Source organism: Mesoplodon mirus, assembly GCF_964341445.2.
Source record: "Mesoplodon mirus genome assembly, chromosome: 10".
Lineage (NCBI taxonomy): Eukaryota > Metazoa > Chordata > Mammalia > Artiodactyla > Ziphiidae > Mesoplodon > Mesoplodon mirus.
In genome coordinates this window covers 9,375,407-9,400,630 of record NC_138986.1, presented here as the reverse complement: position 1 = coordinate 9,400,630, position 25,224 = coordinate 9,375,407, and the positions used below count along the sequence as shown (strand labels likewise).

The window sequence follows — 25,224 nt, the reverse complement described above, 5'->3', positions numbered from 1 at the left end:
TTTTCTCTCTTCTCCTTCTGGAACCTCTATAATGCAAGTATCAAGTCTGCTTGATGATATCCCATAGGTCCCTTAAGCTGTCTTCATTCTTTTTCATTCCTTTTTTTTTTTTTTTGTCCTCTGGATGCATTCCACTGCTGTCTTTTTGAGTTTGCTGATCCTTTCTTCCCCATGATCTGGTCTGCCATTGAACCCCTCTATTACATTTTTCAGTTCAGTATTCTTCAGCTCTGTGATTTCCGATTGATTCTTTCTTATATTTTCTATGTTTTGGCTGAAATTCTCACGTTATTCATGCATTACTCTCCTGACCATGATGAGCATCTTTATGACCATTATTTGGAACTTATTTATCTCCATTTCATTAAGGTCTGTTTTTGGAGTTTCATCTTATTCTTTTGTTTGCAACATATTCCTCTGTTTCTTCATTTTCCTTGACTCTCTGTGTTGGCTTCTGTGCATTAGATAAAATAGCCACCTCTCCCAGTCTTTTTTTGGGGGGGGGTCTTCATTACATGCAGGCTTTCTCTAGTTGTGGTGAGCAGGGGCTACTCTTCATTGCAGTGCACGGGCTTCTCACTGCAGTGGCTTCTCTTGTTGTGGAGCATGGGCTCTAGGTGCACAGGCTTCAGTAGTTGCAGCATGCGGGCTTCAGTAGTTGTGGCGTGTGGGCTCTAGGGCACATGGGCTTGCTTCAGTAGTTGTGGCACATGGGCCCTAGAGCGTGTGGGCTTCAGTAGTTGCAGCGCATGGGCTCAGTAGTTGTGGCACGCGGGTTCTAGGGCATGGGCTCAGTAGTTGTGACACACAGGCTCAGTAGTTGTGGCACGTGGGCCCTACAGCACGTGGGCTCTAGGGTGCGCAGGCTCAGTAGTTGCAGCACATGGGCTCAGTAGTTGTGGCTCGCAGGCTCTAGAGTGCAGGCTCAGTAGTTGTGGCGCACGGGCTTACTTGCTCTGCAGCATGTGGGATCTTCCCAGACCAGGGATTGAACCCGTGTCCCCTGCACTGGCAGGCGGATTCTTAACCACTGTGCCACCAGGGAAGTCCCCAGTCTTGACAGAGTGGTCTCATGTAGGAGATGAACCTAGGATTCAGCCCATCAAGCTCTTGGTTATCTCTCAAACTCTGTGACTGTCTGAACTGCCTTCTTTGTTCTTAGTGGCTCCCGGGAGTTGAGGTTCTGCTAAGACCTCTCAGTGTTCCAAAGGGAACATTCTCAGTCAGTACCTAGATGCAGGCTGATTGGAAACTGGACCCTCAGGCAGCAGCTTTTCAAGTATACAAATAGACCCTTCCAGGGAAAGACTAGAAGATGGGTGTTTCTGTCTGTTCCCTCTGTGCTGAGCAATAGGGGGATGGAACCGTTCCTTTGTACAGTCCTGTGGGATCCACAAACACAAGGCTTGCTGGCCATCAGAGGCAAGTAATCAAGAGGTGCACACCCTGGGTAACAGCCACAAAAGTCAGGGCACCAGGGATGTGTTGAAGCTCCTTCCAGGAAGACACCAACAACTTCGAGTGGGCAAGAGGGAGAACGCAGAGACAGAACCACCAGCCTCCCTGGTCCCCAGGGAAGATCACAGTCATCCTCTAGATGTGTGCTAAATTAGAAGCCTGACTCTCAGGCCGCAGCTTTTAAGATAAGCAAATGGGCATCTTTCAGGAAAAGGCTGGGAGATGGGCATTTCTGTTTGCTGCCCTTGTGCTGAGCCCTGTGGGGAGAGCCACTGTGAGTCCTTGCAAGCCCATTTAGAACTGTTTCTTTCTTTGCTATAGTCTTATGGGTCTTGTGGACGCAAGCCCTGTTGGCTTTCAAAGCTAGGTGTTTTTTGGGGGGCGGTCCATCCTTCAGGTGGAAGACTTGAAAGTTGGGGCACTGGACGTTGGGCCCAAACCCTTCACTCAGGCAGAAGCTGGGGGTTGTGTGTTCCCTCCTGATTGTATCTCACTGTGCCAAGGGTGAGATTTACGGTGACAGTATGTCTCAGTCTTTCTCATCCATTTCAACATGGGCATTTTCTCGTTCACCCAACGCGTAAGAGTTGCTCAGCTAGTTTCTGAACTTCTCTCTGAGGGAACTGTTCCGTGTGTAGCTGTAAATTTGGTGTCTGTGGAGTTCAGGAGCCTCCTATGTCACCGTCCTGGTCCAGAACTCTCAAAAATGTTTTAATCTGGTAATCCCAGATGTCAAAATATTCTAAAACCTATCTAGATGTATACATACCCAAAGCTTTTTATGCTCAGAGATTACAGTCATATCCAGCACTCTCTAATGATCCTAGGAATCAGTGCGTATCCAGCTTTCATTATAAATTAGCTTTAACAATCCTGAAATAGTTTGGATTAAATTAAAAATCAAAGGTTCTAGTAAGCTTAGTGTTTCCAAACTTTGGAACCAGGTATTGAATTCCATGACACTGTTTCTAAACTCCAAGGCCAAGCTAAAAGCGGATTAAGAACTGGAATTTTTACAAGAATGGCTTTTTCTAAATTTGGAAACTTCCTGGTTATTAAACTGCCTTTTTATGTCTTCTGCTTTATTAAGGCAATTTATAATTATACAATAAATTTCTAATAGATTTTAAGTGATTAGCTTTGGGGAGTGTTCAACATCTAATATAAGGGTGCAATCAGTTTTACTGAGTACATTAAAATTGCATTTATTGAACATGTTTAAATTTTTTTCATGGACATAATTTTTATACCAAATGTCAATAAAAGCCAAACCATACATTAACATATTTAATATTACAAAGAGATGAAAATTCAGGAGGGTATGCCTAAAAGTCAAATTTTAGGAATTAGAAATACTTTGAGGGGCACTGTAAATTATGAGCCAAGCTCAAAAGAGATATGCACGTCTCTCTGTGACTGTGCTGTCTTTCTCAACAACAGGAAACCAGTGCTGGCATCCACTACCATGGGCGCCCCGACCTGAGCAGAGGGCCACGTCCTCCACCATATTATGCCTGTTGCTGTGACCTTGGGTGAATGGTTGAGATGGAGTCAAGAAAGGCATCATGATCCTCCGTTTGTAGTCTGACTCTCTCTCTATGGTGATTTTTTAACACTGGAGTAAAGGGGGGACTCGGTGCCCTTAACTTTTAGGATTGACAACGTAATCAGAAAGAAGTAAGGGGCTTATAGATAAGGATAATTCATTTTTCATCTGAATTTTATTTACAGCTTGCTTTCAGTAGTCTGCTAACACCTGTATTCTGTTTATTTCCTTCCTGGATAGATCATTTAAAGAGACTTTTCCCAGGAGGGGAAAGGTAATAGGAAGCTTCATTTGAAATTTTTTCCAGAAAGGATATTTAAACAAGGCTGATTGAACTAGGAGAACCATTTTACTGATGGTCTAAGTTTAAAATTATTTCAAATGTATATGTTTTCATACTTTGTGTTCTTAGAGTTTTTCAGGTGATGATTATTTTAAAAACATTATTGACTTAAATCTTACAGGACTGATGAAGTGAATCTGTATACATCATATCCATTTCATAAACAGAACGAACATAAATGGTAAGTGACTTTCCTGAAAAGCTATAGTCATTCAGAAGTACACTGGATCTCTCTCCCAGACCTTATTTTTAAAGCACAGCTATAATGGCTATATTGAGATTTTACGAAGTGGGGTTTCATCTCATTACTCTGAGTTAATGAACAGATATTCCAGCCATGGTACATCTGCCATAGTTCATGGAAAAAAGAAAACGAACCAAGCCTATCTACGCCCCTCTCCCCACGTGATCCCATTAGCTAGAGTTTATTGTTGATAGCTAACTAGCACACTCTGTAGCTACATAAAACAAGTAGTTAAGTCACTTGTTAGGTTTCTGCATAATTAAACAATTAGATGTTGTTAAGGTTCACTGATGCCCCCAGTTTACCCTTCAGATGCTGTACTCCTTTTAGCTTTGACTACCCCATTTACAAATGTCCATCATGTTCAAAATGGAAGACATAAGCTTAACGCGACCCAGCGGTTCCACTCCTAGTATATACCCAAGAGAATGGACAACATGTCCACACACAAACCTGTACGTGAACGTTAACAGCAGCATTATTTGTAACAGCCCCGACACTGAAAGAACTTAAATGTCCCTCAACTGATGAGTGGATAAACAAATGGGGTACGTCCATACAATGGGATATCATTTGGCCATAAAAAGGAACAAAGTCCTACTGCATGTATACATGCTACGCCATGGAAGAACCTTCAGAACATTATGCCAAGAGAAAGAAGCCAGACACAGAAGGCCACGTGTTGTAAATTTTAAAAAACTTGTCATTTATATGAAATGTCCATAATAGGCAGATCCATAGAGACAGGAAGAAGATTAGCGTTTACCAGGGGCTGGGGGAGGGGAGAGGAGGAGTGACTGCTAATGGGTGTGGGGTATCTGGAGGGATGATGAAATGTTCTGAAATCAGATACTGGTGATGGTTGCACAGCTCTGTAAACACACTAAAACTCAATGAGCTGTGCATTTAAAAGGGTGACTTTTATGGTATGTGAATTATATCTCAGTAATGCTGTTATTTTAAAAAAGTCATCAGTATGATTTCCTATTTCTCACATGCTGGAGACCAATTAATACCATTTCCTAATGAGCAAGAAATAACGGTATACTTTATTTAGCTAAAAAGAATCTGAGAATCTTGATATTAAATATTGCTAATATATATATAATAGCTTAGAATAGTTTTATTTCACACTCTGATCAATAATGGATTTCTTATTATCTGGGAAAAATTAAAAGTATAGGTAGCTACAGTCTGGAAAGAATTATTATAGGCTAGAAATTTTTTAAAAAGAGAAATATTTGTTCTCAGCAATATGAAAATAAAAACTTACAAGGAAATGACCCATGGATGACAAGGCATGTAACAAAGCTAACATGTTACACAAAAGTTTACACTGACAAGTTTTAAAAATTTACAGCACATGGAAACCCTGACCCAAAACAGAGTCTTTATGTTCTAGTTCATTCTCTCTCCATTTTAGGCACCCTCCAGCAGGCATTTCTGTGGTAAACTGGTGACGGCTCTCCCTTCAGAAGCCATCAGTGCTGCTCCCAGCATGAGCCAGGGACAGTCACAGATGACAAGAGTCACAGATCACATCCTTTAGCCATAGCAGCTTGCTCCCTCTCACCAGGGGCAACATTGCAAAACATAAACTGGCACATATGGAAGTGTTTTAAATCAGAAGAATCCAGTCTAGCCCTTCTTTCTTTGATTGCCACTTCTGGGTTTGTTTTACAGAACAATATTCTGTTGCCTGCAACATACTCCAGGCCACATTAATGCCATAATGACTACATTTGCATGATTGCGTAGAGCTTAAAAAGAGAGAACACCACGTTTCTTGCACTGTGTTCATGTGTGAAAACAGAAGAAGACAATTGTCAGTTTCCCAGGTCTTTGGCTAAAGTGTCACGGATGAATTGTAAGGTACGTTGGTACAAAAAAGCATCCTTTTTCTTTGGCTTACAAATGTTCAAATGGTTAACATCCACAGGAATTAGATCTCCAATGCCTAGATCTGAAGAAAACAAAAATGTCAATAAAATTTAAGTAAAAATATAAGCTGCCCCCTGTCAACAGTGAAAGAGGCCAAATGGGTAGTTGTAAATGTTGATTTGGATGTGATAGAGAACCTCTTTTTAAGAGATAAAGGAACTTAGTTTGACTGTAACTAAACTGCATTTGACTAATCACGTGAGAATGGAGTCTCAGTAGGTGTAATTATAATTTTATGCTTTTCTCATAAATTCTGTGTGTGTGCTATTTCCTGATTCAATAGTGAACAGAGCCTGAGCACTGTCACCTTCAAAACGTTTACACACTGCAGGTTATTACTAAGTTATTCCACACTTCTCTGAACCATTTCTATTTCTAGAGCTAATATTAGAAACTTGATAATGAGCTCCCTTGCCCTGATGAAACGAATGGGAACGTCTCACATGAATCCCTTCTATACCCGACCCTCCATGCTCAAAGGAGATGATGTGGTGCTTGAGAGATCGGGTTGAGTTTTTGATGTTTCAGCCTAACCAAGTCCACCTAGATGGAAGTGACAGGAGGTACTAGTGAGGCCAGCCAGGTGAGGAAGTGCAGCTGGTGGTTATGAAGGAAGACAGGCCACCTGGTGACACAGAAGAAAGGGTGGACAGAATTATGAAAAGGCTATGTCACTACCAGCAGCTGGTCCACAATATTAATTTTGCTTTAAGCTCCCAAAGGCTCCCAAAGTCATCTTAAAAAAAAAACCCAAAAACTAGCCAATGTTCTTTCAACTCTTCAGGTTCTTTGAACTCTTCAACTACCAAACAGCAGTTCCTCACCCTATGGCATATTGCTTTAAGGTAAAGTCTCTTCAGATTCCACTATAGGATATCAAGCCTTTTTCATTTTATATAGATAATAATGAAGTAGGACAAAACTTGTTATGCAGACAGAAGAACCATCTGGCAGGTGTTCCAGACACGCACCATGCCTGGCTGCCCAGAGCTCTCAGTAATGGCGGAGTGCTACCAGGACAGCACGTGACCCAGCCCCTGAAGTGATCAGAAAAGGGTCTGACAAGCAAACTAAAGAGTTCGCCAGGTTGAGGGGAAAGGATTTCAGGGGGTGAAATGAATGGGCTATTTACTATGCTCAGAGTAACACAGGAGGCTATAAGGAGAACTGAGATTCGGGCTCTGCCCTCACAGAGCCTGCAGTAGACTACAGCGCTCTGCAGTAGCAGGTACTGGTCATTTCCCTCAGTCCCAGGATGAGGAAGACACTGAACTTTAACACTAGTTTTTTCCTTCAAAATCTCTGTTGCTTGAATATTCCGCATGTATCTTCCAGTTATTTACTAAGCTTCCACACCTTTAGCTGATTTCTTTAAGGTTCCTGCAGGCGGCTATCAATCTGTTAAATGAAATGCTCCTTTTAATCTAGCTGATAGAAAAGCTCTGTATTCTTACTTTAATGCAGCAGATTTCACTGTTGAGAGCTAACGCAGAGTTAGCCAATTAACCTTTGCTGTCTAATCAGATAAATAAAAGGAGAGAAGGGGAATGCCAAGGTTAAATGTTTGCAGAGAAGTTTTAATCTGTGGCTTAAAAGAATAACAGAATCTAAATCTTCCTAAAACTGTCTCCTAAAACTGAGAAACTGGATATAGAAGTTGACGTTTATGATTACCACCAACCAGGAAACTAAGGACAAACAAGTTTTAAAAGAGTGAATACCTGCTGATTCCAGGGGCACCACGTGGAGTTTAATCATGCTACCAATGTAGGTTGGTAGTGTTTCTACAAAACTCAGCACCTGGAAGTTTTTATCTTTTGCAAACTCCAGAAAGTCATCCTGTAGTGTTTTAAGTGCAGGAGAATCTGTAAAATTATAGAGAGCGAGATTGTAACAAGATCTATTTATCTAGTTCATAATAAAATGCATCAACCTTCCAAATTTAGAGAGGAAATTAGGGTTCTGATTCAAGACAGTGGCTTATTTTCTCTTCTTCCTAAGAAGCCATTAAGATGAAGGAAAAGGGCTAAAACCAATCTAGAACTTAGAGGCCAGTGTCAGCGGGAGAGTTTTCTCACATTGCTGGCTGACCAGAAGCAGTACCCAGGGCAGTTTGGTGTGTGGGACTGAGGGATTCCCCCGGTGTGCTGGCTGGCACTTCCACATCCACTCTGAAGCACAGCCTCCCATCAACAGAGCCTGTCTATAATCACAGAGCACCCATCCCCTTCCTGTCCCCCATCCTCAAGTATCAAAGGGTGACCAAGAAGCACCAGGTCTTAGAGGAAAGCCTACCACCTAAGAGAGACAGACCAGGTGAGCAAACAGAAAACCTGGGCACAGAAGACACTTTTTTAAAAAAAAACACCTCTAATTAGTATCTTTAGAATGATTTCAAAAGAAAATGGATCACAGAACAAGAAAGAGCTTATGGAAGATAAAATCTGACTGCAAAAAAATCAAATTCAACAAAAGGTTTGAAGATAAAGTCCAATTACTCTCCATAAAGCAGAACAAAGAACATATGAGCAAAAAGACAATGGTATACTAAAGCTCAAGCCAGGGGTCCCAAAATGCTGATTAACAGGTGTTCCAGAGAAAGAGAAGATGCTTATTAACCCCAAACAAATATAGTGCCTTATAATTAATATGAGTATCTGTAAAGCTCGTGTATATTTTAACAGTTGATGATTTTTCCAAACTTGTGGAAAAGAGCAGTTCTTTGGTTATTTGGAATAATACTTAATGCAAAAACATTATGTAACTTTAAAAATTTTAACTATTTAAGATAGTGTTAAAATTATTGTTATATTTCTTAAGCAGATAATGGCTTAAGAACAAAAAGGGAACGTATCAAAGAAAAATTAACCCCAAACTAAAAAGTTTCCATGATAGTCTAAACACAATTGACGTACAAATAGTAAAATGAGGTAATACAGCCAAGTTAAAACTGTTAGTCAAAACTGTTTTCCTCCTTCTCCTGTATAACTGGTGTTAGTACAATGCCAATTCCCTTTAGAAAAAAAGTATTACCCTTGCTGAGTTCTTTGACTTCCAAAGAGGGAAAGAGAAGATAGCGAATATTAACAGAGTATTCAGCCAGGTGGGATCCATGATGAGGGACGCTATAAAAAATTATTCCTCTGGTATTGTTTATAATAGTACTCATTTCTGGCTTCTTAGAGGCTTCCAATAGCATCTTTTTGACAAGAAGACCTAGCCATAGAGAAGAAAAACAAGGCATAAGCTATTTCCCTTTCCTTATTAAAAAAAAAAAGGCAAACAAGAAATACAGAAAAAGAGATGCTTTCTTTAAAAAAGTTTAAACAATAATTCTCTGTAGCCCAACAAACAGGGCCTTAAAATATTAACACTTAGTAATGCTCCCAATCCTCTAAAATATATAGCACAAGACTACGAACAGGTAAGATTCTAGAGACTCATTTGTAAAGCGAATGTTACATCACAGGATGCGCTCTCCCAGAGAAGAGAGGCACTGCATGTTGGGTGTCCATCAATGAAGTGCATATGCAGCAGCCAGCCTCCCCACCGACCCACAGCAGCCCACTAACGACCACTCCGTTAGGACAGCACTAATATTTAAAAAACACATAGTCTTCACATATCCACTGGGGAGAAAACAAAGCTGCTGTGGGAAAATGCACCTAGGAAGGCACCTTCTTTTCTGTCCCCCAACCTGGGCTTGGAGCTGATAGGGAAACACAAAGGTAACATGGATGGTAACAGTCGGTCTCTGAGGATACAAAGAGCTACATCCACCTTTCTCTCAGCAAAAAGCCCAGACTCAAGAGTCAGCAGTCCTGGGCATTTCATCAGATAAACTAGGCCAAGGGCTGCTGAAAGGCCCTCTGCAAGGCGGATGGTGAACATTTAGCACTGGACTGGGAGTGGGTTGGGAGAAGCAGGGGATGTGGCTTAGGAAGCCAGCACTGGGACCAAAGAGGGGACACCTGTGATCACACCACCACTTCTGCAGGCTTGGGCGAGGGGTAAGCAGGCATGCAGGGGGCTGGGGCTGTGGGCACAGGGGCAGTGATGGACTCTGCGGTGGCTGGAGAAACAGGGAAGAAAGGGGGCGGGCCCTGGGACCAGCCAGGAACGCTGAGAGATATTTACAAGTTGGGCTTACGTACGCCATGGACAGCTTCTGATATTTACTCATTATCAAGCTTAGTGCTTAATGAAAGCATTAAGTTGTCAATCTCATTTTCTTTTTGTATGGGTTTTTACTAGTTGTCCCCTGTTAGAAAAACAAATAGCATGGAAGGAGCCATAGCCAAAAACATTAATTTAGGGGGGAAAAGGGCTACCGATAAACAAAACAGAGAGCTCGCATGGCTGACAACCTCACAATGCTCACTTGGCAACAATGAAACATACTTGCCTCCCATGCTGTGTGATACCCAAATCATTGGCCGATCCCCCACACCAGCAGCTCTGAGCTTCCTCAGAAGTTCGTTGCTCCTGAACGCAATGGACTTTCTGAACAAAATGAAAACAGCGGGTATGACAGGAGGCTATTGATTCCCCCTGCCCCAATTTTGCTATCCACTTTTTAAGGCAAGATCTTTTGTTTATTGGACCAATTCTACATGCTACAATTTGGAGTCAGGAATACCTCTATTCTCTCCGGTTGATTCCTGCAATTGCTCATTCCCCATTTCTAACTTAGTCACACTGGCATAGGTGGGAATATTTATGAAACAAGCATTGTTTAGGCATCTAAAACGTACCGGGCAATTTTCACGGGTCAAACTTGGGTCTCACCCCATTGCCCCCACCACTTAGGGTGTGCGTCCCTCCTCATTAGGTGGCCTGACAAGGATCAGCGGAGACCATGCTGTCCTTTGTGAGTTCACCTGTGGAGTCAGCTGTCATTGCTGTTTAGTTCTACTTGTATTTATGTTACAAACACTAAGCTTTCATCATTTTGGTTTGTTACTTAGAAACAGCACAAAGCTATTAGAATCAAGACTTCAAATAAGTAATTTTCAAACTAAAAGGGAACTCTAAAGCTGTCTGGTCTGGTAGTTTTACTGTGTATGTGGAGAATCCTTTCTTCGAAATAAAGGTTTATGCAAGCTCCTCTGGGTGACCTGGGGAAGGAGCCCTGGGGTCTTGCCTGCTGACCCTCAGCACCATTCCTCTGGCACCTAGGTGGGGGTCATGCATATATAACAGTTTGATGACACAGATCAGACCAACTCCCTCCATTTGTAGTCCAGACCTCCCAGACCAGTTTAATGACCTAAGATGGTTAGTGAGTCAAAGGCAGAACTGGCTATAGTCTAGGCCCTGAAGCCCAGAAATTGAGTGCTCTCTCCTGTACATACAATTGGCACATACGACGTACAAGTGACATGAGCCTACATTGCTCAGCATCGCTCTTGGCTTCCTTTAGGTGGTATGCTTGTGAACACAAAAGCCAAAAGCCCCATGTTTACTTCCAGGAATTAAGGAAACTTTGCTCTCGAATCCATGGTCCTTACTATGAGAATAGTTTTAAGTGAACCACGTTAGGAGCCCAACATTGACACTATATCTAAGCCTTATACAGTTTCATTATTTATAGCTAACTTCCTCTCTAAGGAAGAGAAGAAAGGTTAGGTTAGTTTTCCATAAGAAAATCCTGTCTGTGGCCTCAAAGATAAAACCCCCCTCCTTCCCAGAGGGCCCACTTGTGGCCTGGACCCTTCCCGCGTTACCTTTCCATAGGGCACCTTGCTCTCCAGTCGCTAAGGCTGGTGTCATACTCCACAGATATAATTCGGAGAGCGGGACAGTCTCTTGCTAACCACGACTACGTAAAATAAAAGGTACAAAAGGGAAGATATGAATTTCCACTGTTCCACTTATTTCCTAGCAATTGAAATTCGTAACTAAAGGACCCTGGTAATACTGACAACTACTAAAAGACTGCATTGGAGTAAAGTGTAAAGGTGACTAGAAAAATAACTCCAGCATTTTATCTTTTTGTATCTCTGCTCATAAGGTGATATTGCATAAGGTCTATGCAGGTTTCAAGAGAATATTCTCAATTTTAATCTGCTATAGCCAAAAGCAGGGCCTGTTGTTGGAGTCTAGATCAAATTGGCTTTTTGAAAGCATTTAATAGAAAGCTATGATCTCAGGACAGACAGAAGAGTGTGACGGAGGTTAGAGATTTGACCTGAGAACTCAGATACTAATTACATTTGACCTGAGAACTCAGATACTAATTACAGTTACAGTTCTGTCTCTGTGGATCCGAGGTTTATCATCATCTCCATATTTCAGTGTCACCAGAGAAAGAGTGCCAACCACTCTTTCTGCTGGTAAGCCCTTGTGAAGGTGGATAAGGAGCAGTGGGACAAAGCCCCAGGAACTATTTACACATATTTACAGCATCAGTTTTCACTGAGCTTTAGATAAATTTCATTCAGTAAATTAATGCCAACGTTTAGGCTCTTTAGAAGAAATAATGTCAGAGAAATCCAAAGCAGAATGACTTCTTCAAAGTCTTTCTATTTTTATAATTATTAAAATCACAGAACTAGCCAGCTGTTATTAATATATTATTGATTGAATTATATATATATATATTTTTTGAATTATATTTTTATCGGAAGTGAACTATTACTGGCCCTTGCCCTTTGCCCGTTTTTTACTTAACAGAATACTCTTTTAGAGTCATAGAATGTACCCTAAATTATACAACACAGAGTGATAAGCCCAGTTGTTCATGTAACATATTCTAAGTGTCCCTAAGGAAAAGAAAACTGCATGGAAAAAAAATCCCAGTAAAAAGAGAAAAGCACGTCACAATGAGGACTCTAAAGGCCGGTGACACAGCAGTGTGTCAGGATAAGGGTGGCCTACCAGAGGTAGCTGCTTCCTTACCTTGGGCCAACATGTTGTATACTTGGTTTCATCCTCTGAAACCTTTTCAGTTAAATCCCGATCATTGTCCTGCTGGCGCCACGTTTTGAATGCTGCTCCCATAAGGCCATGAATAAACAGGACATCTGCTTTAATGGGCTGACTAACAGGGGAGAGAGTTTTTAAAAGAAGCAGAAAAAATGCATTATTACTGTGAGAAGAATCTAGACAGCACTCTCTTTGGATGGTGCTTATTTTAGCAGGTTTATATGACATAAAATAAACTTAATTAAGGCAAGCTTTATAAGCACGGGTTTGCTGAGGAGCCTAAAGGAGTTCTGGCAAAGACATATGCAGTGTTCTCACTGCTCTCTCTGAAAGGATGGAAACACAGCTAGGCAGGCAGACCAACCAAAATCAACTGTAATGCGCTTAGCGGTCAATGAAGTGACATGTCATAGATTACCCTCCAAAGAGTTCCATGAGAATATTACACAAATCAATAAAAGTATTTAAGAAATTAAATCATATGCTAGTGTAGTTTCAAACTCAGTATGCATGAAAGAGGTTGTTTTTATCAAGGAAAATAATGTTTATCAGAAACAGAGCAAATGAGATTTTAAAGTAACATAGTCTTTCTTTGTATATGACATTTAAAAAAATTGCAATAGTATATTACTTGCAAGCTATTTATAATACACACCCAATTATGTAACACATAAAATACATTACCATATTATTTTATTTACAAATTAGAATTAACCAGGAAATCTATTTTTCAAGTTAAAAAAAGTTCTTGCTATTTTCTGAGGTATTAAAGTACCTGACAAAAATCTAAGAAATGTGTAGTTTTTTCATTGTGGTCCTTTCTATATTTATTGTCTTAGCAATGATACAACTGGAAATACTAACCAGAAATAACCTTAAGAAAACAAACAAAAGAAATAACCTTAAGAAGGAGTATGAGTCAAATTTATGACAACTTATTCCTTCCGATACATGCTTTTATAACGTCGCCTAAGCTTTCTCTAGTCCCTTGAGTTCTAGGCCCAGGCTGATTTGGTTGCCTGCATATAATAAGGTCCTAGCTCCTTCTCATCCAGATCAACCTCTACAACCCTAATCAGTTAATAACTTAGATTTACATGAAAAATGTAATGAAACAAAGAAGAAATATGCATTACAGAGTTTACGTGAGACACATTATAAAAGGTGAATGCAGCCTTCCTGAAGGTAAGCCGCTGGTATAAAATAACCCTGGTAATTTAGCTAGTTCCATACTTTCACGACAGCTTGCAATTCTTCTGAGGTTATTAGGGGCAAACTGTTTCAGTAAATAAGGTATTTGACTTATTTGTAAGGTATTTCACTTATCTAAATTATGCAGAAAGAAGTTAGAATATTAAGCCCTTGAAGCATTACGTCCCCACAGGGACAAAGCGGCTCTACCCGGCCTTACCTTGTGCGGTACTGGGGGTGCAGCACGTACACGCCGTCCTGGTACTTATCTTGCACAGTCTCTCGGTCTAGATTAGCCAGGGTTCTGGCGGCGTGTGAGGCCTCCATAATGTGGTGGGACTTTATTGCTTCTACCAGTATGGAAACCCAGCCTGGTGAAAAGAACATATTCCCTAAACACCAGCACTAATCCGTCTCAGACTGTTGAGAGGTTTCAGGCTGAAAATGATGGGAGGAAGGCAAATCTCAGCATCTGTCTGCGAGAAAAAGCCCTACTACCCAATTACATTCTTCCCTAAGGCCCCCTGGGTCCCACAACACAATGCCATGATGTCCCCAGCCAGGTGCTCCTTAGGGATCTCAACGAAGGTTAAGAGCCATTTTCTTTATTTAGAAAATCTAACAGAAGTTGTAATTACTAGAGATGAGGCCATAAATGGTAAGAAAATGTCATATTTTGCTTTAGCAAAAATTATTAAACTCAGTGAGTTAACACTAGTTATCTCATTCTGATTGGCAGTCATATTAGCAGCCCTTAATAATACACATGAGTGAGTAGTTTCTTAATAATGAACGTGTTTGACAGACAAAAATCTTATAAAACCTGAGGTTCAGGAAGGAAAAACTCATTTTTTTAATTGAAGTCTAGTTGATTTACAATGTTGTGTTAATTTCTGCGGTGCAGCAAAGTGACTCAGTTACACCTACATATACATTCTTTTTCATATTCTTTTCCATTATGGTTTATCTCAGGATATTGGGTATAATTCCCTGTGCTATACAGTAGTAACTTGTTTATCCATTCTATATGTAACAGTTTGGAAAAACTATTTCTTAAAGGGAGACAAAGAAATACTTTGTGCGGTACAATTTCATTTGTTTTTTATGTTTTTGTTATTTAAAACAGTGTATTGCTTTATGAACATAAATATGAGGGCAAAGTTTATGCTTGCACATGCATACACACACACACACACAAACACACAAAGATCTAGAAAGAGGCACCAAACTATTAAAGTCACTGCCTCTTAGGAGGGAGTTGGGGTTGTGGAGGGCTCTGTATAAAGCTGGGTTTAATTTTTTGCTGTATCTGTGTTCTCCGAAGTATTTACAATGAGAGTCTATTCATGTATTATTTAATTTAAAATAAAACAAAATATGGGCTTTGAGGTCAGAGAGACTTGAGCTCAAATTTCTGTCCCTTGCTTACTTGCTATGGAAACTCAGTCAAGTTGCGTGGCTCATTTGACCTGAAGGAAGGTTCTAATAAATTAATCTATATAAAAACTGCCATTTCCAAGCTCAGCAGGTGCTCAATAGAGAGCAGCTTGTCCTCATGTCATCCTCCCACTTTCTGTGGCAAAAGTGTTGAGAATCACTGTGATGATAGGAGGCCATTATTTAATAATCCAAAAGAAATTTCAGACCCAATAATTCTTTAACAATACTCTAATTTGTAATATTAGAAAATCCCTCTTCAAAATCTGTTATAGAATGCTTTATAATAATTGTTTTAAAATTCTACCTATAGAAATATACAAGTATGTTATTGGTATGTACAAAAATATGGCTTTATTTATTTATTATTTTTTTTTCAGTACGCGGGCCTCTCACCGCTGTGGCCTCTCCCGCTGCGGAGCACAGGCTCCGGACGCGCAGGCCCAGTGGCCATGGCTCACGGGACCAGCCGCTCCGTGGCATGTGGGATCCTCCCGGACCGGGGCACGAACCCGTGTCCCCCGCATCAGCAGGCGGACTCCCAACCACTGCGCCACCAGGGAAGCCCAAAAATATGGCTTTATTTTTAATGGAGTCACAAGAAAGGAGACACAAGAGAAAGCATGGCACAAGCCATTTCTACGGCATTTTTTAGTTGCCAAAGTATTTTTACAATGCCTGAGATGCTTCACCTAATGCTCCTTGGAAAACTTGTGTCTTTCTTAAATATTTACTGTTTTTTAATTACATAACTTCTGAATACATTTTAATTGTAAAAATAAACAAACAAAAATAGCACTTAATAATGAACATCCCACTTTAGCACTCCCATCATTTCCCAATTCCCACTTATATCCTCAGAAGTAATCAAAGTTAAAAGTCTGGTGGACACCCTTCCAAACTTTTTAAAAAATTCAGTTACATACCTATAATTTATACATATACACTATACCTCCATATGCTTTTTTCTCTTTTTTTTGCCTAAATGGAATTATACTATTCCTACTGGCCTGTGACTTGATTTTATACTTGAGCCATGTACACAGACCAGTTACCAATAATGAAATTGAATCAGTAATAAAAAAAAAAACTTCCAACAAACGAAAGTCCGGGACCAGATGGCTTCACAAGTGAATTCTACCAAACATTTAGAGAAGCATTAACACCTATCCTGCTCATTCTGTTCCAAAAAATTGCAGAGGAAGGAACGCTTCTGAACTCATGCAAAAAGGCCAGCATCACCCTGATACCAAAACCAGACAAAGATATCACAAAAAAATAAAATTACAGACCAATATCACTGATGAACATAGAAGCAAAAATTCTCAACAAAATATTAGTAAGCTGAATTTGATGACTCCTTAAAAGGATCATACACCATGTATCAAATGTAATTTATCCCAGAGATGCAAAGATGGTTCAATATCTTCAAATCTATCAGTGTGATACACCACATTAACAAACTAAAGAATAAAAACCATATGATCATCTCAAAAGATGAAGAAAAAGCTACTGACAGAATTCAACAGCCAGGGGACTTCCCTGGTGGTGCAGTGGTTAAGTATCCACCTGCCAATGCAGGGGACATGGGTTCGATCCCTGGTCCAGGAAGATCCCACATGCCACAGAGCAACTAAGCCCGTGTGCCACAACTACTGAGCCTGTGCTCTAGAGCCCACATGCCTAGAGCCCGTGCTCCGCAACAAGAGAAGTACCGCAATGAGAAGCCCATGTGCAACAAGACCCAACGCAGCCAAAAATAAATAAATAAATTTATTTAAAAAAATAATAAAAATAATTCAACATCCATTTATGATAAAAACTCCAAAAAATGGGTATAGAGGGAACATACCTCAACATAATAAAGGCCATATATGACAAGTCCACATCTAACATCATACTCAATGGAGAAAAGCTGAAAGCATTTCCTCTAAGATTAGGAACAAGACAAGGATTCCCACTCTCTCCACTTTTATTCAACATAGTTTAGGAAGTCCTAGTCACACCAATCAGATAAGAAAAAGAATTAAAAGGAATTCATATTGGAAAGGAAGAAGTAAAACTGTCATTGTTTGCAGATGACTTGATACTTTATACATAAAAAAATCCTAAGGTGCCACCAAAAAAACTACTAGAGTTCAACAATGAATTCAATAAAGCTGCAGGATACAAAATTAATATACAAAAATCTGTTGCATTCTATACACTAACAATGAACTGTCAGAGAAATTAAGGATTTACCACTTACCACTTACCATTTACCACTGCATCAAAAAGTATAAAATACCTAGAAATAAACCTACCTAAGGAGGTAAAATACATGTACTCGGAAAACTATATATAAGACACTGATGGGGCCTCCCTGGTGGCGCAGTGGCTGGGAGTCCGCCTGCCAATGCAGGGGATACGGGTTCGTGCCCCGGTCCGGGAGGGTCCCATATGCCGCGGAGCGGCTGGGCCCGTGGGCCGTGGCCGCTGGGCCTGCACGTCCGGAGCCTGTGCTCCGCAGCGGGAGAGGCCGCAGCAGTGAGAGGCCCGCATACCGCAAAAAAAAAAAAAAAAAAAAAAAAAAAAGACACTGATGAAAGAAACTGTAGATGACACATACAGACGGAAAGATATACTGTGTTCATGGATTGGAGGAATTCATATTGTTTAAATGACCATACTGCCCAAGGCAATCTACACATTCAATCCAATCCCTATCAAAATACCAATGGCATTTTTCACAGAACTAGATCAAATAATTTAAAAATTTGTATTGAAACACAAAAGACCCTGAATAGCCAAAACAATCTTGAGAAAAATAAACAGAGCTGGAGAAGCCATGCTCCCTGACTTCAGACTTTACTACAAAGCTACATTAATCAAAACAGTATGGTACTGGCACAAAAAGAGACATACAGATCAATGGAACAGAACAGAGAGCCCAGAAATAAACCCACACACTTACGGTCAATTAATCTACAACAGAGGGGGCAAGAATACTCAATGGAGAAAAGACAGTCTCTTCAATAAGTGGTGCTGGGAAACTGGACAGCTACATGTAAAAGGATGAAATTAGAACATTTTCTTACACCATATACAAAAATAAACTCAAAATGGATTAAAGACCTAAATGTAAGACTTGAAACCATAAAATCCCTAGAAGAAAACATAGGTGGAATACTCTTTGACATAAATCATAGCAATATTTTTTTGGACCTGTCCCCTAAGGCAAAGGAAACAAAAGCAAAAATAAACAAATAGGACCTAATTAAACTTAAAAGCTTTTGCACAGCAAAGGAAACCATCAACAAAATGAAAAGACAACCTACTGAATGGAAGAAAATATTTGCAAACGATATGACCCATAAGGGGTTAATATCCAAAATATATAAACAGCTCATAAAACTCAACATCAAAAAAACCCAAAATAACCTGATTTTAAAATGGGCAGAAGATGTGACAAAGTGAAAGAGCGGCATGGACATATATACACTACCAAACGTGAGGTAGATAGCTAGTGGGAAGCAGCCGCATAGCACAGGGAGGTCAGCTCGGTACTTTGTGACCGCCTGGAGGGGTGGGATAGGGAGGGTGGGAGGGAGACGCAAAAGGGAGGGGTTATGGAAACATATGTATATGTATAACTGATTAAATTTGTTATAAAAAAATAAAAAAAAAATAAAATGGGCAGAAGACATGAATAGACATTTTTCCAAAGAAGACGTACAGGTGGCCAACAGGTACATGAAACAATGCTCAACACTGGGAAATGCAAATCAAAACCACAATGAGATTATCACTTCACACCTGTCAGAATGGCTACCATCAAAAAGAACACGGCTAACAAATACTGGCAGGGATGTGGAGAAAAGGGAACGCTTCTAAATTGTTGGTGGGAATGTAAATTGGTGCAGCCACTGTGAAAAACAGTATGGAGGTTCCTCAGAAACTATAAACAGAATTAGATTATGACCCCACAATTCCATTCCTGGGTATATATCCAAATAAAACTAAAACACTAATTTGAAAAGATACATGCACCCCAATGTTCATAGAAGCACTGTTTACAATAGCCAAGATATGGAAGCAACCTAAATGTCCAGCAGTAGATGACTGGGTAAAGAAGATATAGTGTGTGTGTGTGTGTGTGTGTGTGTGTGTGTGTATTATATACACACACACACACAATGGAGTACTACTCAGCCATAAAAAGAGCGAAATTCTGCCATTTGCAACAACATGGATGGACTTGGAGGGTACTATGCTTAGTGAAATTAGTCAGACAACAGACAAACACTGTATGATACAACAGAAAGACAAACACTGTATGATAACACTTATATGTGGCACCTAAAAAATAAACTAGCAAACGTAACAAAAAAGAGACTTATGGATACAGAGAACAAACTAGCAGTTACCAGTGGAGAGAGGGAAGGGGGGAGGGGCAAGATAGGGATATGAAATTAAGAGGTACAAATTACTATGTATAAGATAAATAAGCTACAAGGATATATTGTACAGCATAGGGAATATAGCTGATATTTTACAATAACTATAAATGAAGTATTATCCTTAAAAATTGTGAATTAGTATGTTGTATATCTGAAACTTCAGCTATACCTCAATTAAAAAATACATTAAAAAAAGAAAGGTAAAGCACAGAGAAAAAAACTTTTTGGAAAGACATGGACAGAGTCTCAATGACCTGTGGAACAGAATCAAGAGATTTAATATACATAATTGAAGTCCCAAGAGGAAAGAAGAGAGAAAAAGGGACAAAAAAAGAATAGCTAGGGCTTCCCTGGTGGCGCAGTGGTTGAGAGTCCGCCTGCCGATGCAGGGGACACGGGTTCGTGCCCCTATCCCGGAAGATCCCGCATGCCGCGCAGCGGCTGGGCCCGCGAGCCATGGCCGCGGAGCCTGTGTGTCCGGAGCCTGTGCTCCGCAACGGGAGAGGCCGCAGCAGTGAGAGGCCCGCGTACAGCAAAAAAAAAAAAAAAAAAAAAAAAAAAAAAAGAATAGCTAAAGATAGACAAGCTGGAAAGTTTCCAAATTTGATGAAAAACATCAACTCACAGATTCAGTCAGCTCAGTAGACCCCAAGCAAGATAAATATAAAAATAGACTAGGCACTTCATAGTCAAGCTGCTGACAATCTAAAAAGAAGACAGGAAAAAAGACACAATCTAAAAAGAAGACAGGAAAAAAGACACATTTCATATAAGAGAAGAAAAGCGGGCATAAGAAGAGACTTCTCATCAGACAACACACACACACACACACAGAACATGGGGACAGAAGCCTGCTCTTGGTGTCTTGGAAACATGCCTCCAAACTGCTGCTTTGTTATCAATAAAAGGTTGATGTTCGGCTTGGGTCAAAAAAAAATAGAGAGAATGGAATGATATTTTTTAAGTGCTGACAGAAAAAAGTAACACACTGTCAAGAAAGTACTCTTTATCCATGGAAAATACCCTTTCCCTGGATAATAAAATAAAGACAAAGTCAAGACATTTTCAGAAAATGAAAGGTGACAGAATTTGTTGGCAGCAGATCCAGGTCTTTAGGTTGAAGTGAAATAATATCAGACACAAATTTAGATAGAAAAGAAGGAAGATGAGAGGAAAACATAGGCAGAACACTCTATGACATAAATCATAGCAAGATCCTTTTTGACCCACCTCCTAGAGAAATGGAAATAAAACCAAAAATAAACAAATGGGACCTAATGAAACTTCCAAGCTTTTGCACAGCAAAGGAAACCATAAACAAGACCAAAAGACAACCCTCAGAATGGGAGAAAATATTTGCAAATGAAGCAACAGACAAAGGATTAATCTCCAAAATTTACAAGCAGCTCATGCAGCTCAATAACAAAAAAACAACCCAATCCAAAAATGGGCAGAAGATCTAAATAGACATTTCTCCAAAGAAGATATACAGACTGCCAACAAACACATGAAAGAATGCTCAACATCATTAATCATTAGAGAAATGCAAATCAAAACTACAACGAGATATCATCTCACACCAGTCAGAATGGCCATCATCAAGAAATCTAGAAACAATAAATGCTGGAGAGGGTGTGGAGAAAAGGGAACACTCTTGCACTGCTGGTGGGAATGTGAATTGGTACAGCCACTATGGAGAACAGTATGGAGTTTCCTTAAAAAACTAAAAATAGAACTACCATATGACCCAGCAATCCCACTACTGGGCATATACCCTGAAAAAACCATAATTCAAAAAGAGACATGTACCAAAATGTTCACTGCAGCTCTATTTACAATAGCCAGGAGATGGAAACAACCTAAGTGTCCATCATTGGATGAATGGATAAAGAAGATGTGGCAAATATATACAATGGAATATTACTCAGACATAAAAAGAAACAAAATTGAGCTATTTGTAATGAGGTGGACGGACCTAGAGTCTGTCATACAGAGTGAAGTAAGTCACAAAGAGAAAGACAAATACCATATGCTAACACATATATATGGAATTTAAGAAAAAAAAATGTCATGAAGAACCTAGGGGTAAGACAGGAATAAAGACACAGACCTACTAGAGAATGGACCTGAGGATATGGGGAGGGGGAAGGGTAAGCTGTGACAAAGTGAGAGTGGCATGGACATATACATATATACACTACCAAACGTAAAATAGCTAGCTAGTGGGAAGCAGCCACATAGCACAGGGAGATCAGCTCGGTGCTTTGTGACCACCTAGAGGTGTGGGATAGGGAGGGTGGGAGGGAGGGAGTCGCAAGAGGGAAGAGATACGGGAACGTATGTATATGTATAACTGATGCACTTTGTTATAAAGCAGAAACTAACACACCAAAAAAAAAAAAAGAGCGCTGTATATTATAAACATGTAAATAAAAAGTTTTCTTATGTTCTTTAAATATCACTTGACTGTTAAAAATAACAACAATATATTGTGAGGTCTGTAACATATGTGGTCTATACCATATTATGGTCTATAATTATGACAATACCACAAAGGATGGCAGAGGGTATAAACTGAATTATACTGTTGTGAGACTCTCACGTTATATACAAAATGGTATAATACGAATTTAAGATAGACTGTACAGGAGAAAAAAAGAAACAAAAACCAGAGAGGGGACAAATTGCAAGAGCAAGACAACAGACACAACCAAACAATATCAATAATTACATTAGAGCTAAAGAGACAAAACACTTCAATTAAAAGGGATTATCAAGCTGAACTTCTTAAAAAAGATGCAAGTATGTGCTGTCTTAGAGATGTACTTATTTTTAGTCACAGAAAAATGAAAGCAAAAGAAGGGAAAAAGACAAAAGATATGCAATGCAAACAGCAAGCATAAAAAAAAATAGCCAGTATGGCTATTTTAATACCTGACAAAGCAGACTTGAAGAAAAGGAGTATTACCAGTGATAGAGACAATACTTAATAATAAAAAAATGAACATTTCACCAGGAAGAAAAATCTGATAGAATTAAAGGAGAAACAAATTCACAATCACAGTTGAAGAATTTAACATGTCTCAGTAATTCATTAAACTAGACAAAACTCGGTAAAGATCTGGAGAAGATTTGAATAATATGATCAACCAACTTGGTTGAACTGTTATGTATAAAACACATCATCCAACAACTACAGAATATTCCTTCGTTTCAAGTACACACAGAACATTCACCAAGATAGACCATAAAATGGGCCATCAAATAAGTGTCACATTTCCAAAAACTAAAATCTTACAGAGTGTGTTCTTTGAATGCATGGAATATTAAACTAGAAATCAAAGACATACGATATCTAGAAAGCCATTAATATTTGTAAGTTATGCAGCACACTTTTAAGTAACCCATGAGCCAAAGAAGAAACCATAAGGGAAATTAGAAAATATTTCAAACTGAATAATGATGAAAATACAATATATCCAAAATTTGAGGGATGCATCTAAAGCAGGTTAGAGGAAATTTACAGCTCTAAATACCTATATTAGAAAATAACTGTAATGACTTTAAAACATGTCTTCAAATCCTTCTGACACCATTCATTCTCATCAAGAGGTGATGGGTCTAAACCCCTTCTAAATCCCTTCTCCTCAAATATGAGCTAGCCTTAGTGACTAACTTTTAATCAACAGATCATGCAAAACTTACTTCCAGTGCTTGATTATAAAAGGCAAAAGAGGGCTTCCCTGGTGGCGCAGTGGTTGAGAGTCCGCCTGCCGATGCAGGGGACGTGGGTTCGTGCCCCGGTCTGGGGGGATCCCACGTGCCGCGGAGCGGCTGGGCCCGTGAGCCATGGCCGCTGGGCCTGCACGTCCAGAGCCTGTGCTCCGCAACGGGAGAGGCCACAGCAGTGAGAGGCCCGCGTACCGAAAAAAAAAAAAAAAAAAAAAAAGGCAAAAGAGTTTATACCTGTCTCTCTCTTGGAACATTTGCCCTTGGAACCCAGCCATCAGGCTTTAAGGAAGCCCAAGGCGAGTGTTGAAAGAAGCCAATGCCCCCAGCCCCGGCTGAGCTCCCAGCTGAGAACCAGTACCAATTTGCAAGCCATGTGCACGAGCAATCTTCAAAATGTATCCTCCATCTCACAGCTGAGCTGCCCAGCTGATGCTGCATATAGCACATAAGGGCCCTCCCTACTGAATCTTGCCCAAATTTCAGATTCATGAACAAAATATATGGCTGCTGTTTTAACCAGTGAGTTTTAGGGTGGTCTGTTACACAGTAATAGATTAACTGAAACAAGAAAAAAGGTTAAAATCAGTGATCTAAGTTTCTACCTTAATAATCCATAAAAAAAGAGGAACAAATTAAACCAATACAGTAAGTGGTCCTTTATAGAAAAGTCTGCTGATCCCCGAATCAGATTTCAGCAAGTTAAAAACTTCTGCTGATCAAGACACTCTTAAATGTAAATTCAAAAAAAAAAAAAAAAAAGAGCGATACAAGAAAAAAATGTAAATTCATCGTTTCTAATAAATATTGTTGAACATATGCATGTATATGTGCACACAGGTATGTATATTTATTTGTGTATATGCATACATATATTTGTATATATCACCCTGCTTTTTCCACTGAAAGAGCCCAGAAGCAAAGACACCCCAGGAGCAATAAGCACATCTAGACAGTACCCAGATCTTGGTCTCTAAAAATCATTCTCTACTAAAAGGAAATAGGATTCTTTGAACAAATGAGCCTAGAACATCTTGTTATACTGGAAAGTAAGGAATTCCTCCCAAAATGATGTGGGCATATCAAAGGACACAGGAGCCAATTTGCCAGGCTCCTACTAACCAAAGCTGAGACAATCTGGCATCAAATTATTAAGGACAGTAATAAGTTGTAAACTATTAAAAAAATAGGAAACCATGTGTGCATACTGATAGGGAGGGAGGGAGAGAGAAGGAAAGGAGGGAGGAGAGGGAAGAAAGGAAGGAAAGTGAGAAGGAAGGAGAGGGAAGAACTCTTGCTTACAGTAGAATGCCAGATGCTGAAAAGTAAACGAGGAAGGGATGCTGCAGTTGGAAAATCATCGTTGTGCAACCATCATGATAAAGACTGGATCAGGCAGGAATTTTCATCTAAAGTACCTCCCCACCGGCGGTTTATTAGTTGCAAGGGGGAAAATCAATTACACAGTAGACTTCTTTTTAGTCTTACTGTGCCTCTTGGTTAACCAGATCATATAAAAGATAATATAAACAATTAGATGGTCATCATGGCAAAAACTGCTCTCCTGTGACTGTCCACACACTGATGAGCTTAGGTGTGGACTATCCATGTCTCAAGCAATTCCTTGCCCTTCTAAAATGACATGCTCTAAGGACCCAAAACTAACCCTAAGCAAAGTCTTAAGCCTATTGAAAAATTAGCGTAGCATGAATGAGGGGTGGAGGTGGGAGAAGAACAAAGGACTGGATCCATAATACTCGGTATGTAAAGTTGTTACCTGAGCGAACTATAGTAGAATGAAGATGTTCATTCAAAGCCATATTTCCAAGGATACGCATTATATTTCTCTGTACTTTAGGACAGTCCTTGTGAAGTTGGTACAGCCTCTGCAGTAGTTGTAAGCCTCCATTTGCTTCAATTTTATCACAATGTGTGGGTATCTAGCACAATAAATTAATGAAAGCTCACT

General features: G+C 39.8%; 1 protein-coding gene across 2 annotated transcripts in view; it reads right to left on the bottom strand.

Moving 5' to 3' along the window:
- Positions 1 to 3,527: 3,527 nt before the first annotated feature.
- SERAC1 (serine active site containing 1) overlaps positions 3,528 to 25,224 on the bottom strand; it is a 76,931-nt gene continuing 55,234 nt past the window's right edge. For both annotated transcript variants that reach the window (XM_082634233.1, XM_082634234.1), the window contains 8 exons: positions 25,033 to 25,195; positions 13,871 to 14,021; positions 12,433 to 12,574; positions 11,259 to 11,353; positions 9,938 to 10,035; positions 8,566 to 8,748; positions 7,254 to 7,397; positions 3,528 to 5,554 (listed from right to left, as the gene is read on the bottom strand). In XM_082634233.1, the coding sequence (XP_082490359.1) occupies positions 5,418 to 5,554; positions 7,254 to 7,397; positions 8,566 to 8,748; positions 9,938 to 10,035; positions 11,259 to 11,353; positions 12,433 to 12,574; positions 13,871 to 14,021; positions 25,033 to 25,195 (1,113 nt within the window). In that variant the 3' untranslated portion in view covers positions 3,528 to 5,417. The remainder of the gene's footprint in view (positions 5,555 to 7,253; positions 7,398 to 8,565; positions 8,749 to 9,937; positions 10,036 to 11,258; positions 11,354 to 12,432; positions 12,575 to 13,870; positions 14,022 to 25,032; positions 25,196 to 25,224) is intronic.